The sequence below is a fragment of the Hylaeus volcanicus genome, chromosome 6 (assembly GCF_026283585.1).
Source record: "Hylaeus volcanicus isolate JK05 chromosome 6, UHH_iyHylVolc1.0_haploid, whole genome shotgun sequence".
Taxonomy (NCBI): domain Eukaryota; kingdom Metazoa; phylum Arthropoda; class Insecta; order Hymenoptera; family Colletidae; genus Hylaeus; species Hylaeus volcanicus.
Genome location: NC_071981.1, coordinates 5,320,247 through 5,335,141, shown reverse-complemented (window position 1 = coordinate 5,335,141; position 14,895 = coordinate 5,320,247). Strand labels below are relative to the sequence as shown.

General features: G+C 40.3%; 3 protein-coding genes across 4 annotated transcripts; 1 reads left to right on the top strand and 2 right to left on the bottom strand.

Annotated features, from left to right (window-relative positions):
* The first annotated feature begins 954 nt into the window (after positions 1–954).
* LOC128877894 (collagen alpha-1(I) chain-like) lies at positions 955–2,530 on the top strand. The gene is made up of 3 exons (XM_054125532.1): positions 955–1,025; positions 1,366–1,634; positions 1,866–2,530. Exons 1-3 carry the CDS (start codon positions 1,011–1,013, stop codon positions 2,065–2,067), a joined length of 486 nt encoding a protein of 161 aa, XP_053981507.1. The 5' UTR covers positions 955–1,010; the 3' UTR covers positions 2,068–2,530.
* A 1,395-nt stretch (positions 2,531–3,925) lies between these two features.
* LOC128877892 (uncharacterized) lies at positions 3,926–5,978 on the bottom strand. Its single transcript, XM_054125529.1, has 3 exons — positions 5,800–5,978; positions 5,206–5,535; positions 3,926–4,950 (listed from the first exon to the last, which is right to left on the bottom strand). Exons 1-3 carry the CDS (start codon positions 5,809–5,811, stop codon positions 4,660–4,662), a joined length of 633 nt encoding a protein of 210 aa, XP_053981504.1. The 5' UTR covers positions 5,812–5,978; the 3' UTR covers positions 3,926–4,659.
* Positions 5,979–8,074: 2,096 nt separating this feature from the next.
* On the bottom strand, positions 8,075–14,302 carry LOC128877889 (uncharacterized). Of its 2 annotated transcripts, XM_054125527.1 has the most exons (6): positions 13,915–14,302; positions 12,355–12,728; positions 10,465–12,273; positions 9,807–10,170; positions 9,323–9,589; positions 8,075–8,652 (listed from the first exon to the last, which is right to left on the bottom strand). In XM_054125527.1, exons 3-6 carry the CDS (start codon positions 10,474–10,476, stop codon positions 8,477–8,479), a joined length of 819 nt encoding a protein of 272 aa, XP_053981502.1. In that variant the 5' UTR covers positions 10,477–12,273; positions 12,355–12,728; positions 13,915–14,302; the 3' UTR covers positions 8,075–8,476. The 2 variants fall into 2 exon arrangements, with proteins under 2 accessions (XP_053981502.1, XP_053981501.1); XM_054125526.1 differs by having other exon boundaries at positions 10,465–12,728.
* Between the last annotated feature and the right edge of the window lie 593 nt (positions 14,303–14,895).

Sequence of the window (14,895 nt, the reverse complement as noted above, 5' to 3'; positions counted from 1 at the left end):
AATTATAGAATTACATTCACGAGCAAAGTTACATAATTTATTTCTAATTGTGGTAAATAATCTGCTATAAAAAATAAAACTGATCAAACTATGTCTACAAAGTTTCCTTCAACTCAAGTCTATGAGAAACATGTCCTGTGCAGTCGCCGTAAATCAAATCATCGGCGAGCCTTTCTATGCAAGCGTTGAAGTCTCCGCGCCAGTCGTCGCTTCTCATTAGAATTCCACTAATATAATCCATCGCTCAAGCCTGTAGCTAATTTACATTGACTACTATCACTTAAATTAACTCTATATTTGCATTTTTTTCTCGACTTATCTCAAATGGAAGCCTTCTTATGTTAATAATGATTTGACCCTTACATTTAAGTACCGACGAAACACCATTTAAAAAATGATACTGAAATGCAAAAGTAAAATACTACGAGTGTCTTCCCTATAAGAAGACTACTTTCTATATTTATGAAATATAATTTGTATAAAATTACGTTCCACTAATTTGTTTTATTGTTTATATGAAGTGTCACGTCACATGTGACTTGAGAGTTCTAGGGAAAAATAGTTTAGCCACGCCCTCGTAGTGCAAAGGGTTGAATAAAATTGTTTAATGCATTAAAAAAATATAAATAAAATTAATTTGAATAGTTGAATCGAATACACTAAGGTTCCCACCAGTTGTAGAGATCTGACCACGCTAAATACCGAGGAATTGAATCCGCGATGACGTGCGTGTCGCATAGCTCTGCTGGGAGGTGAGTTTTATTCTTGACGAGGTTACGGGACACGATGTCATTGTTAATGCCTGTTAAATGTTACGGGGCAGGGCAGCCAGCCTTAAGGAGAGCATTTTCCTGGGTGTGGTTATACCCTGTTCTCGAGGCTGCCTTACAAGGGGTGGGGCACTTGCCAGAACCCCTATAAATTGAACGATCCACGATTGTGGAAGCCATAATGCGGATCTAAACCTCTAACAATAGTCGCTGGATCGACGTACCAAGAGGTTCGACAAGATGATGCAGTACCTCGTGAGTACATTGTGTCTTTCTTATATTTCGTCTTTGCTTGCAAAACTTTTTTGACGTTTCCATATTTCCATATCATTTTTTCATTATAAATACATGTATACATGCGTGAAGTTTATTCATGTAGATATTCATAATGGAACATTTATTTGGAAATATTAAGTTTACCATTTAATTTAGACAAATGTGTTTTTTACATTATCTTTTCATCTCTGTAATAGTCTTCTCTTTAAGATAATAAAATGATTAATGTCAGAGAGATAGTTGAAACAATCTTGACTAAACAATCTATAATCGTTCACATCAAGTGACAATATTTACAGCAATTTTCATTTATTTCCAGGTTCTTCTTTCGGCAATTCTGAACGTAGTTTTCTGTGCGCCGCAATGGTACGGAGGTGGGCATCCTGGAGCCTATGGTGGCCACGCGGCGCCTGCACCACTGGGACCTGATGGAAGAGTGGTCGACACGCCGGAAGTGGCGCAATTAAAGGCAGCGCATTTGGCAGCTCTAGCTGACGCCAATGCCAGAGCACCCAAGGGTCTGGGCCCTGCTGGTCCTTACTCCGGACCTGCTGGTCCCTACGCACCTTCAAACTACGCGCAGTACAGGTTTCACACATTCTTTCATACCATAGAAATTTCTATCAAGTAATCAGTAACGTCAACTTATATCGGTTCATTTATAACGTTTATTTGTGCATTAGGAAATATTGCATTGTGTGTAATTAAGCTTCTAATTTTCATTTGTTTCATTATGAGATATTTCATTCTCAAATATTATTTCTCCGTGTCATTATTCTTTACATCTATCTCTCTATAACTTTTATTTCTGTATCACAGTGGACCACCAGCACCTCTGGGACCGGATGGTCGAGTGGTAGACACTGCGGAAGTGCAACAAGCCAAGGCCGTCCATTTCTCCCTGTACAACGCAGAAGCACAACGAGCGCCAACGGCTCCAGCTGGTCCACCTCTACCACCTCCTCATAACCCTTCGTGGAACCCTGCGGGTGGCTACAACCCTTCCAATCCATGGGGTTAGGCAAACAATTGGAGTTATTGCAACGCATCGACCATGAAAACCACGAACGACGTAACAAAACAGGTTTCATTCCTTCATTCCGAACGATGCTTTGAAAGCATCCTTTCCACGCATCGTGTTCGATCTACCTCTAAATGCCAAGTCTGCCAAAAAATCGACGCAACGATTCCTCTATTCCTTCGCCCTCCAAAATCGACGCGTCGATTTTTCTCTTCCCTTTCTCTTCGAAATGGAAATGATAATATGCATTGGAAAATTAACATGATTTTCCAATTTCCTTTATCTACCTCCATTTCAAAGCTTCGCTATTCTTTCGAACATATTTTCCTCCCATGCGATTGCTCGGCTGTGATTTGCAATCGCGTTCCAACTACCTCCTCTCGGGTTTGAACTCTGTCCCACGGATTGCTTGTCTTCGACACGCTCTTTTCTTTAGAAAAATATACTTTCATTTCGAAATCGATGTTCCCAACTTTCTTACCATTTTGGAGCACATCCTTTAATTTTAATAATGAACAAGTTTGTTTATTTAATCTTTCTGGAATAGCACACCTACACTTTCTTATTACTTGTGGTACTACTCAGGTGGATTTTCACCTGAAAATCATTGTCTCGGTATGTTGTTGGATAATGCAAATGAACTAACGGAGAGTTGTACCGTTACAGATGTTATCGAAGGTTTGTGAAACTCTCGTTATCACATTCCTTCTCAAGGTGAGCATCTCCTTATCGATTTCGTCGCGTTTGTTAGTCAAGGAAAGTCTGCGTTCATGAGGAAAGTAACCTTTGTCTGTGGATTATTTATAGGCGATATTCAATGTTATCGTTTGTAAATGTACATTTGTAAATGATCACCTGTATGTGTATATAATTGACACATTATGCAAGTACATGAAACGGTTAGAAAAGAATGAAACGGTTATAAAATCAGCCGTTGAACGTTCAGAAACAATGTTGGAAAACCCTTTGTTAAAGAAACACAGTTGACCACCGTTGCTTTAATCGATCGCATAATCAGCCGCCACGTGCGGTGAACCATACCTGTGACATGCATCAGATCAATTCGTGCTCGGCCCTGGAAAACACGGTAGTGAAAACGGTGTTTAATCTAGAACGTGTAAATCTGATTGCGCCGAGGAATTTAGGTAGATGCATAATCTCGACACGTGCACATAGGCGTGAAAACGATCGTTGCTCGAAACAAAATGAATTGGTAGCTCAAGGCTGCCCAGACGTTCCCCCATCTTTCAGACTATTCCCACCTTTACTTTCCGCACGATATAACCGATGTTTTATATCTTCGAAGCATCAGACAACGAAACGTAAAATAAAAGTAGAAGTCGAGCAGTTCTGAACTTTGGAGTGTTCACCCTGTCGCATTTCTGGTCAAGCACGGTCAAACACGTCCTTGCCAGCAACAGGAATTGCCGTCTAGCGTGCTGGGATAGGCGTGCTACGTTTACGTGTTGTCCAAGTCATGGACAGAACCGGTTCTATCGGCTGTGTCTGTTCGTTGAATAAGTGCAAGGCTTTGACCCGGCGGACCTACCGGTAGCAGACACGACTCATGGATCGTTTGCTGGGTCGCGAACCGTTTCTCTCGATCTGTATCGCTCGTAATTGACTGTTTAACTGCGCTGCAGATTGAAATTAGAGTCTGCGTTCAAGGAAAGTGAATGTTCGGTAATAAACGATCGAAATCCCGTCTGAATTTATTATTGCAGGGTGGAGTAGATCAGGCTGTGAACGTCATTTTATGGCTGCACTTATCAATTTTTAATCTCAAGTATAAATAGAAGGGTATTTTTTATTAATCAAAATATACATCTTCAAAGGTGCGAGGCAGAAGGTTGACGACTACAGGACCTCATTAGCATTTTTATTTCATCGTAAACAATACAAAATATAGAATACATATCGGTGGTAAAGGACAGAGATATTCCAAGTGCAAAATTTTCTCATTTCGATACATTTTAATATATAATTTAATATATTTTGCGAGTATTTCTTAAAATCTACGTTAACATTTCACAATTATCAACAACTGTGTATGGCAATAAAATTCAAATTGCAACACCAGCAATATGAAACGTTTGTATTAATATAAAACAATGGATATTAACATTAAATTATTTACAAGCATTCGAACTTCGTCGGATAGTTTAATAAACGACAAACCAAGTCTCGTGAAGCGTAAAAAATCAGGTACGATACGAACTGTGTTTCACATAATTGCTCCTGCGTGTAAAAATTACATTGCGTGGTTTTCACTGTCACGAGAATTGTCAAGAAAACAGTTTGATATTTAATATATTAATTTTAGAATGTAACGAATTCAATGAAGTTCAGGTAAAGGGAAAGAAATTATTGTTGTTTTTTGTATTAACCAGCGAACCTAAAAATATGGAAAAAAAATTCGGAGAAAATACATCACAAAAATACTGATCCTTTCAGCAAATACAATGCTGAAACTGACTGCCTGAATTTTTCAATCAAAAGCAACCATTAACTAAAAATTGCTTCCTAACATATGTTACAGATATCTATTTACCTGAAAAACTTTGAATTGCATTTAAAAACATTCTTTCCCTTTCAGTAGTAAAGATCATTGTGCGTAGAGAGCGCGAGAGCACGAGCACGAGCTTTCATGTGAGCATCACGCGCCCTCTTCACTTCCGGTGTGTCGATGACGCGACCATCGGGGCCCAATGGCGCCAGGGGTCCACGATAAACCACCGCTGGCGTGTGTTTGTAAGCGACGCGAACAGGGGTCAAGTAAATCAAATTTCTTTGACCGTCATACACGTCTAAGTCGTAATATTCAGTCGCTTTCGACGCTGCGCGTGCATGTGCTGCCATGTGGGCCTCCTTCGCTGCGGCCACCTAAAAAAAACCACAAAACCACAAAAAACTATATGAGTAACTTAAAAGTAAGAACAAAAAAAATGGCAATTTTGATTGAATTCAATGACATGAAAGATTTCTTCCTAAGGAACCAGATTTCACACAACAGACACTCTTACATTGAAAAGTGTAAATTTAGCAATACGTTTCGATAAACGTAGATTAGTATTTAGCGGAACAGTTCAGAGTTGACATTTGACTGACATAAGTTTTAAATAATAATAATAAGCCCACCTCAGGAGTGTCGATGACGCGTCCATCGCGACCCAGAGGAGCGAAAGATCTCGGCCGCTGACGCTTCTGCATCATCGGCTCTTCCATCGTGCGAGGCGTGTACATCATGTCGTTGTTGTCGTACATGTCATAGTCATTTCGAGCCTTCCTCAGCCTGGCCATAGCCTCCGCGTGCATCGCTAGGTGCATAGCCTTTGCGTGAGCCACTTCCGGTGTGTCAATGACGAGGCCATCGCTCGAAAGAGGCGCTGGTGGGCCTCGATATTGATAATACTCTTTCTCTTGGTAGCTTTCTGCGATGGCTGGCGCGACCAACGCAGCCAGCACTATCTGAAAAGTTCCAAAAACAGAATTAGATCACCATTTTTCAATGGATTAAGTCGTATCTGATAAATACAGAGTAGAAATTATATTGTAAGGTTATTATTAAGGCTTATTTAAGAAATATAAATATATTATGAGATTTTTTTTTTTTGGATACTTGTTTGTTTCTCTTTTGTTTTGATTTGCCGTTCATTGAATCGAAGTTTATTGCCGATCAGTGGTATTAATTAGTGCACTAATGTCATTTTCACCTAGTTAAATCGCACTTACAATTAATCTCATGCTGCAAAGACACCACCAGTCACGAAACGGACGTCTTAGTTGCGAGAGTGTCACATTCGATCCGGTCGATCTAGCTTTTATAGCGTCGCGGCCTCAGCCCGCGAAACCACCTAAAGACCATCACACATAAAACGAAATCGATACCATAATTGTTTCGTTTCCAATGCATGTACTAACCATGACCCTGTGCAATACATTCCACTTCAATGAAATTTATTTTCAACACGTAATTATTTTCAACATAATTCCTTTGCAAAAATAATCAAAATTGAGATCAGATTATCGAATCAACCCTCCTTTTTAGTAATTGAGTGCAAATAGTTGACTAATAATTATCAATATATAATTCTGTATAATAATTAAGAATATGGTAATAGCCGAAAGCTATTATAATCCTCCATTACATTGTAGAGAAACTTGGAATATTATTAATTGTATATTTTCCATATTTTTAATAATTATCCCACTGTTATTTTAAAGAATTTAAGATGAAGATCTTGGACGAAAATGTTTAATAAAAATAACATCACTTGTCGAATGACCAACTAAATAAAAATTTATTTCAAGCATTTCTAGAGCATTGTCTACGTTTGAATTAATTACGTTATGGATTATTAATGTTGCGCCAGTTGTCCTCAAACGTCCCTGATGTTTCGTCTCATCTTTTCGAGGTCAGTTTTCACGTTTTGCGATTTTACCCCAACACCGCAAGCAAGGCGATGCAACTTAGGCAGTTTTCTGCGGTTTCAAAACACGCCCGATTCACGGACGACTAGACGGGATCATAGATCCTCCAGTGATCCCTTCAAGGCAGTCCTCTTTCTCGCTCCCTTATAAACGGTGGCCTAGAAAGAGCCTCTGCCAATCACTCCTCGATCAAGCTTCAAAATTCGTTTGTTATACGAATCTTATTATTCGCTATGCATCGAAATTTTGATTACCGATGATTCCGAGAAATCGAAGCGATTTGCGATTGTTTCTTAACGACCAGATTTCCACCTAATAATTTCTCGTCCACGCATTCAGAAAATGGCAACCCGAATAAGTTACAATTCTCGACCTTTCTGTTGGTAAAAACGACGAATCACGATGCTCGAGTTCGTTCAGGAGGAACGAATCTCCGTTCCCCAGATCGTTTCTTCTCACGTCTTTCGTACACCGGTGACCTATGTTGCAATATTCACGGTCTGCCGTTAGGTTAGAACCACGTAAAAGGTAATTCCTCTTCGATGAATTCTTTAATTTAGTTTAATTATGGCATACTATGATATACTATATTAATATTATTACTGAAAACATTGTTGAGTATATCATTGCATTGAACAAACTATTCTAAACTGTTATATTAACTCGGTATCTATACCGACGACGAAACTGTTTTTACACTTCCTTTCAGGCGAAATTGCGCGTGCAGAAACCGCAATCGCACGAGGGAATCGTTACGAATAATATCTCTGAGCCAAAGTTTTTTTTTATCTGCAATAGCAATTGTTTTATATCTTTCCTGTTGCCACTTCGATTTTTATCTCGATTGTGTACACGAAATTTTCGCAAACTCCCAACTCGATTTCGTTGGGAGAAATATACACGCGTAAAGAGATGAAATTTTCGTTTCTTCCCTGACAAAAAATATATGATATATATTAGTTTCTTTTACATCGAAATTAATTAAATGATTGATTGATTGATGAATTCTGTAAATGATTGATGATTCTTGACGAAAGAAGTCAAGACTAAGCGGCCATGAAGTATTCTCGCTAACTCGATCCAACGGTGGACTTCTTTCTAATTCTTGGATTACGTTAACCGCAATGCGTAGCGAAATCGAATGTAGGCTAACCTGCGGTTTCGCACAACCTAAACGCGTTGGTAATTTATTCGTATGGTGCGTAGATTCGGTGACTCCATGATCCACTATCAAAAACCGCGTGTTTGTTACAAGCTAACCTCCTTACAGTTGAAAAATATACAATAATACGACACACCAGGTGTTTCATGAACTAGCATTTTTAAATATTTTATAAAGGAAAAAAGTAAACGATTTTGAGAACAGAATGCATGAAATTTGAGTGTACGATCAAAATTTTCTTGTTTTTATTACTTATCACTAATTGTATTTGACATACATAGTTTACTTCGAAGTATAAATGTAATTGCTTATAAAATATAGGCTTGCATAGAACTTTCTTTATAGTTGATCTCGCATCGAAATTCTCTACATTTTTAAACAATTCTGCTCACAGATTATCTAGGTATATAAATTTTAAACTGTGGCACTGACTATACTACTCGAACTGGACGACAGTTCCTTCCCATGCATTGAATTCTCCAACCATACGCATCTCTGCGTTTTTCAAGGAACTGTTTCCACTTTAAAGCCAAAAATGTACCCAAGTAACAACAACGCCATTCATTGACTGACACTGTCCTACATTATATTAAAACTATCCCAAATTATTTATTGTTCGTTATAAAACAGTCTCTTGCATTAATTTTCACTATACTCTTTATGATTTTTTTAAAATCATATTGACGTATTCCTGTATACCATAAATGACAAAGGAAGAAGATCAAAACGAAGGAAACAAATTTATGTAAAAAAAGGGGGAATCAATTTATTGGCCTAGATTATGTACAGATGTTGCGATTGTTCAAATTTCCACGATCAGTAAGCTCCGACTAGCTGCTGCGGTTGGTAACCCTGCGGCTGATAAACTGGCTTTCTAAACGCGGCTTGGGCTGAAGGATGCGAAGGTCCTGGACCAGAAAATACCTGTGCAGGGAGGGGATTGTATTGTCCCACGTTATATGGAGCGGGGGCGGCTGCGGGCCCAGAATAAGCTGGAACAATTGAAAGCAAACCAGTTCTTATCATCCCATCAATTTTAAAGCATCGATTTAATATTGTTTAACAAACAGTTTTATATTACACAATGAAAAATTACATGGCAATTATTTTCAGTACGGTATTAAATTGGCAAAGTATTATAAAGTAAAATATATTTAGTTTAAGTCCTCGGTTCATATGCAAAGTACTATTCGCAGTTTGCATGAATTCCGTTAGTGTGAAACAAGTTCGTGACCCGTGATGGCATGGTTAAAATATTCGTGACGAAGAATGGCTGGTTCATGATTATATTCTCTAACGATTAGTGCTCCTACGGGCCATTCCCACAAGAACAATCGAACGATTAAGTTGTTGAGCAAGACTTCGACTGCTCTGTTTAGCATTATGCTGCTACAAATGTATCTATAGCTCGCCAATGGTACTGTCTGCGAAACACATTATCCCGATGCTTCCTTACTTTTTCGTTGTCAACACTTTAATTGCTGAAGCTTGACTTCACAGAAAAAGCAGATAAAAGACTCCTTTACGATCGTTTAAGAATAAGTTCAACTCTTTCTCTTGTCCTTGTGGAAACATCACGCTACGAGCGCCATGGGGAAGTCACTGGCCTCGACAGTGACTGTCAGAAATTTGTTCAGAGGATATCCTTGGGCGTGAACGTACCTTGACCTTGGACTTCCGGTTTGAATTCTTGGGCAAACTTGTAAGCTCTGGCTTCGGCGTCGGCCAGCTCGGCCAACCTGGCGGCCTTAAGAGCGGCCACTTCCGGTGTATCGATTACGGTTCCATCGTCGGCCAGGGGTGCGGGAACGAAGGCGGTAGGTTTAACATTGTTCGACGCATAGCTTTGCTGGCCAATGTAATTCGCGTTGTCGCTATACCGAGGTTGATAGGCCACTGGGTTTGGTTGACTAAACGCTGGGGCAGGAGCTGCAATTTTGAACATTGTTAAAATTAACATTGTTAAAATTAACATTGTTAAAATTGTTAAACCTATCATTTAAATTAAACAAATTTTTTTAATAAACATAGAGGATACAAATACTTATGGGACTGACTGTATTTGCAACTAGAGTAACACGTGCAATGCCCGGGATCATTGTACACTTAATTATTGTGATTCATGAAGTCTCCGTAAAAATGTTACCTGGAGCAGACTGATACGCGGGAGCAGGAGATTGATAGCTTGGTTGTCTGACATAGGTCGGAGCTGTTGGTTGCGCCGAGGGGTAGTTGTAGGTTTGCGCCGGAGCCGGGGGGCTGTATTGAGCGGATTGGGGTTGGTTTTTGAGTTCCTCAGCAGCTCTAGCTGCAGCCCTGGCGAACTCTGCGAAATGCGCAGCCTTGGCTTCAGCCACTTCCGGTGTATCGATCACATTTCCGTCTTGACCCACTGGCGCTGGAGGCGCGTATCTTATGGGTGCGGGTTGGGCATGTATCTGGGGTCCACCGAATGAGGGGGAGTTGACGAAACCTGCCCTGCAGCTGACAGCCACGGCGAACAAAATGATCTGAAATTGTTTGAAATTAGTAGATTGTAATATTATACATTTGTGTAATTTGTGTGATATTTTTCGTCGGATTCTATACAACCCCTATATCCCAAACCTAATGCAGAGAATAAGAGCCTAAAATGTATGTAAAATGGAGCCGCAGCAGTCGACCATTTCGCTCGATGTCCGCGTGGGCTTCCCTGACCCGGCCGAGTGACCCTATCCACCCTAACCTTTCACTTTCCTTTGTTCGCCGCTGGCGTCGAGCGAATTCTGATCGAATCGATCTCGTCCAGCGCAACCAGGACTCACCAAGCCTTTCATGATGTCCCGGAATCGCTATCGTTTCGGTCTCTTTCTCTGGCTGGTGGTTCCTCCCCTTGTTCTGGGCTGGCGTAGCGCTGCTGATGGACAGTACTCGCTAGTTTCCGCTCCAGCCGTGGTACTCGGCCCGGTCTGACGTTTTGTGTTCCTGGAGAACGGCTAGGTGGTACCATTTATAGCCGTGATCATCCGCCCCCTCTCACGTGGACGAGGAGGCCACGACCTGGAGGGAGCCAGGAGGTGATCGGCGAACCCACGTCTGCCTGGGAAGCTCAGGAAAAAGGACACTCCCTCCTTTCGGTGCTCCGTGCCAGGACCTTGGCATTTGAACGAGGTCCCCGCCCTCCTGGACCGGAAGGATGTGATTGTGGGCGAAATCCGAGACTTGTGTGGTGCAAGCGTTTCTTGTGGTTGTGAGGGAGGCCAGGACTTTCTACGGGGACATCTATGGGAGGACTCGAGTGACACCCATAGAAAAACTCAAAGGATAACTATTAGTAAAATGAAACCAATGGTCAAAGGGAGCGCTATTGGTTTAAATGAAGTTCGTGAAATCGTGCAACAATAAATTGGTGTTAAATTCAAGTTGTCATATTTGATCGAAAAGTAGATTATTAATTTTGAGTACTTAGGACATCGTTCCATGAATTAAAAGATATTGCAACTGGGGAAACAGTTGGAATTACGCGTCTAGCAGTTGCAAACATGAGAAACCACGTGTGACTTGTGCAGCATGTGAGAAGATCGTTACGTCACGTCAAGGATGTTACATCTGAGACATATTTCTCTGTAATTATGCTTGAGAAAAGGTGATCGCATCACCCGTGGGAAATTATTTTTATTGCCACCATGTTCCAAGATTTACTTCCGAATTGGAATTTTAAATTATACGTATAAAATAGAAGCAACCATAATTTTGACAATAGGTGCTGCATTTCTGGAACATATATTATTTATTTTATCTTGTTTGCGTCTTATCGAACTTTGAACAGAGGTGTGTGCCGTGTTAAACGACTTACAACCCTGAACGAACCGAAGGACTCGAGACCGAAGGACGGTGTGTGCCGAGAGTGCATTCCCATAATTTTTTTCCACTGCATGCAATATATTATAGGCAGCGCAGTTCATTCGTTGGGTGAAAGAAATCAGGCGTGTATGAAAAGTCCCTATCCCGGGCAATTACTTAAATCATTTTGTACAATAATTATTATTATTATGCTAAGCTCCGATTTTAAATTCAATGTAATTTCTATGTTCTCACTTATTCCAATTTTAAATTCGTCCAAGCAAGAAGTTTTGTAGCCCGTGTGTATGGAATAAAACAGCTGCCTACATAATACATACATTTTTATTCATTTATACAAAAATAAAGCAAAAACTTCAAGAGAATTGTTTTGTTAGCAGATTGCATACATCTGATTGGGAAATGACGGGTATTCGGTTAACGCGTGTCACAATCGACGTCGGCAGTTTACAAACGGCGACACAATAGTTGTAAAATGTTTCAGTAATTGCGTGCGAGTAAGGTTAGAAAGTTAGCCTTTTTTCCTTGGATCAATTGCGTGTAACCCTTTGATTACGTCAGAAAGGAATCGGGATTCGTTCAGTTGTTGCATTTTGGACGTGTCTAGCTTCAGGGGACACTAAGTTTTCGCCATTGTATCTCTTAAATAATACTTAAATCCTCCTAAAAAAATTCCTACTACCAACTAAAAAACAAAGAACATCGTCAAAAGAAAATGTGGTAACAGGTTAAATACCGCTTTATTAAATCAGCCCACGTCACATGTACGAAACCTAAAAGAATATTGGAACCAAAGTTGACGAAGGAATCTGACCCATTTCCGGTTCATCAGAAGAAGTATCTATTGTACGTACTGCTGAGGAAAATCGTAACTCTGCCTGTTAGCTCCGAATTCCCGGTTAAATTTTTCATTTAGGTGAGCTGCTGCGTGTTGTGCTTTCGCTATGGCGACTTCCGGCAGGTCCACGACGCGGCCATCCGGTCCCAAAGGAGCAGCAGTCTTGGCTGCTTGGTAAGCAAGGGTGAACCTTTCGTTGATGTGCGCCAAAGCATGTTCTTCCTTGGCCTGGGCGACTTCCGGTGTGTCCACTACGCGACCGTTTAGGCCAGTGGGAGCTGCTGAACCCAGCCTCCTGATGCTGAATGGGGATGTCAGCGTTGAGAAGTAGGGGTTTAGCAAATAGTCTGGGCGGGCGAAGGCTACTGCCAGTATGGAGGAGAAAATCGTCTGAAAAAGAAGGAGAAGCGATTGTCAGAACAGAGCCCCAATTAAGATTTGGCGCCCTTGGGGAATTCTCGGCGTGGCGTCCTTTTTAATTTGTTTAAATAACATGAATACCTAATGAACTGGTTCACTGGATTTACGAAGCAAAAATTGTTATGACATGTATACAGTGGAGAAATGAATTAACCCGTGCACTTATGAGATTTTACAACCTTATTGTAACTGTGTTCTTTTGTTTTCCTTTATGATTTATCAATGTAGGACATTGGTAATGCATATTCAGTCGATAAAACAGTCGATACTCGGCCGATTTTGTTCTGTTGGTAAAGTAAAAACTCTGTTGATAAATCCTTCGATCAAGTAGAGCGTTGCATTGCTCAGTCTTGCCACCAGAGTGCACTACATTACCGAAAGTGTATTCTACATTGCCAACTGCGTATCTTCTCTCTTTCTCTACTCGCATAGGTGCACGAGGAACTTGATACTCTACTGACTTAGCAATACCTCCACTATTACAAAGAGTTACTATGATTGTTAAATATTTACGTGGATAAGGAAAACTAAAATAACTCCGTTAACTACGACTTTTCCAGTTTACACACTCTTTACTATTTGAATGATTTTGATGATGTGTGTAGTACCGATGACCACCGACTTCCTCGTTGGGAATCCTTTCCTCTCCATCTGTTGCATTGTGTGTGAGTTTCGGCATTCGTACTGCAGACGACCGGTTTTACCACATTTATAATATATTCTGTCTTGAACACATTTGAATTTGAACCATTTCTTTCACTTAAATTACCTTGTTTACCGTTAACTTCGTACATTTTATTTTTTACTTTTTTACTTTTTCACGAATTCACCTGTCTGATCCCCAATTTTCAAAACATCAACAAGGTCACTTGAGTCATTTGAGTCACTATAATCTTTAAACTTAATTTTTCTAATTTGTTTCTCACACACATTTGAAGTGCTGTTGACTGCCATAAATATATACTATAAATCGCATTATATGTATATATGTACAATTCGTTGCTTTAAAGTCGTTTTCTCTCCACGTGACTTGTGTGTCGTTTACTCCTCTTTCTCTTATTATCACATCGTAGTAGCATTTTTTAAATCTTAAATATATCACAAGTCTTTTCTTCCACAAGCTTAGTTTTAATTCGAAGGAAGCAGGAATACTCACCAGAGTATTCGTGGTGTACAAACGTGGATTTCTTGAACGTTAGGTAAAGCACAGTATTCGCACAGGTGTCTTGGTCCTTATGGTATCCACTTTGTCTGGTCGTCGGCTTTATATATCACCAGGATAAAAAGATTCCGCTTCATGGATTCTCCCATCTACGAGAGAACGTTTGAGTGGGTAACGCCTTGCCAAATAGAATCAGATATACCTGACATTGACATTTGGCTGTTTTTTTTTTTTTATTCCATCGAGAATCAAAACAAAGAGGGAGGGAACACGATCGAATTTTTCATAAGATCGATCACGAGTGACTGACCAGGAGCACGTTCTCAATATTTTTTGCTCGTTCCAACGAATTTCTTACTTGTCAGTTGCGAGATTATTTATCGTTAGGAGCATAAGAAACAATCGTCGGCGTCGTGGAGTAGGTCAGTGTCGATATAAATGTAAGCTATGATTATGGCTTACTTTGAATAATTATAATAATGAAATGACAAATGAATTATTCGTGATTGCAGGCTGATCGTGAGGAATTATTACAATTAATATAATCATGATTAATGACATCCATACAATTAACTACACGAACGAACGTCTCTTGCGCGAAATATAACTCGCAATGATTTGCAAATGCCGTTTGAAAAGCACGATTATGATCGAGCTATGCATGCTGGATTATCGGAATTTTATTGTACCTGATAGTCTGGTCGCAGACGAGAACCTTACGCCATGTCTAATACTCTTTCCCAACATATTGAAAGGAACACCTCGGTCGAGCTTTTGGGGATATCCGAGCGCAGTATGCCCGAGGCAAAAATGTCTCTATGTGATCTAACAGGGAATAGTGCACGGGGATCGAACGACTCGGCGTCGAGATCGGTTACGCGATCGTCGGCCTTCGGCGGCGTCGACCTTGGCGACCGGGGCCTGGCGGAGAAATGACAACGGGATCGAGTGTCTTCCCGGCCTCGTAAGAGACAC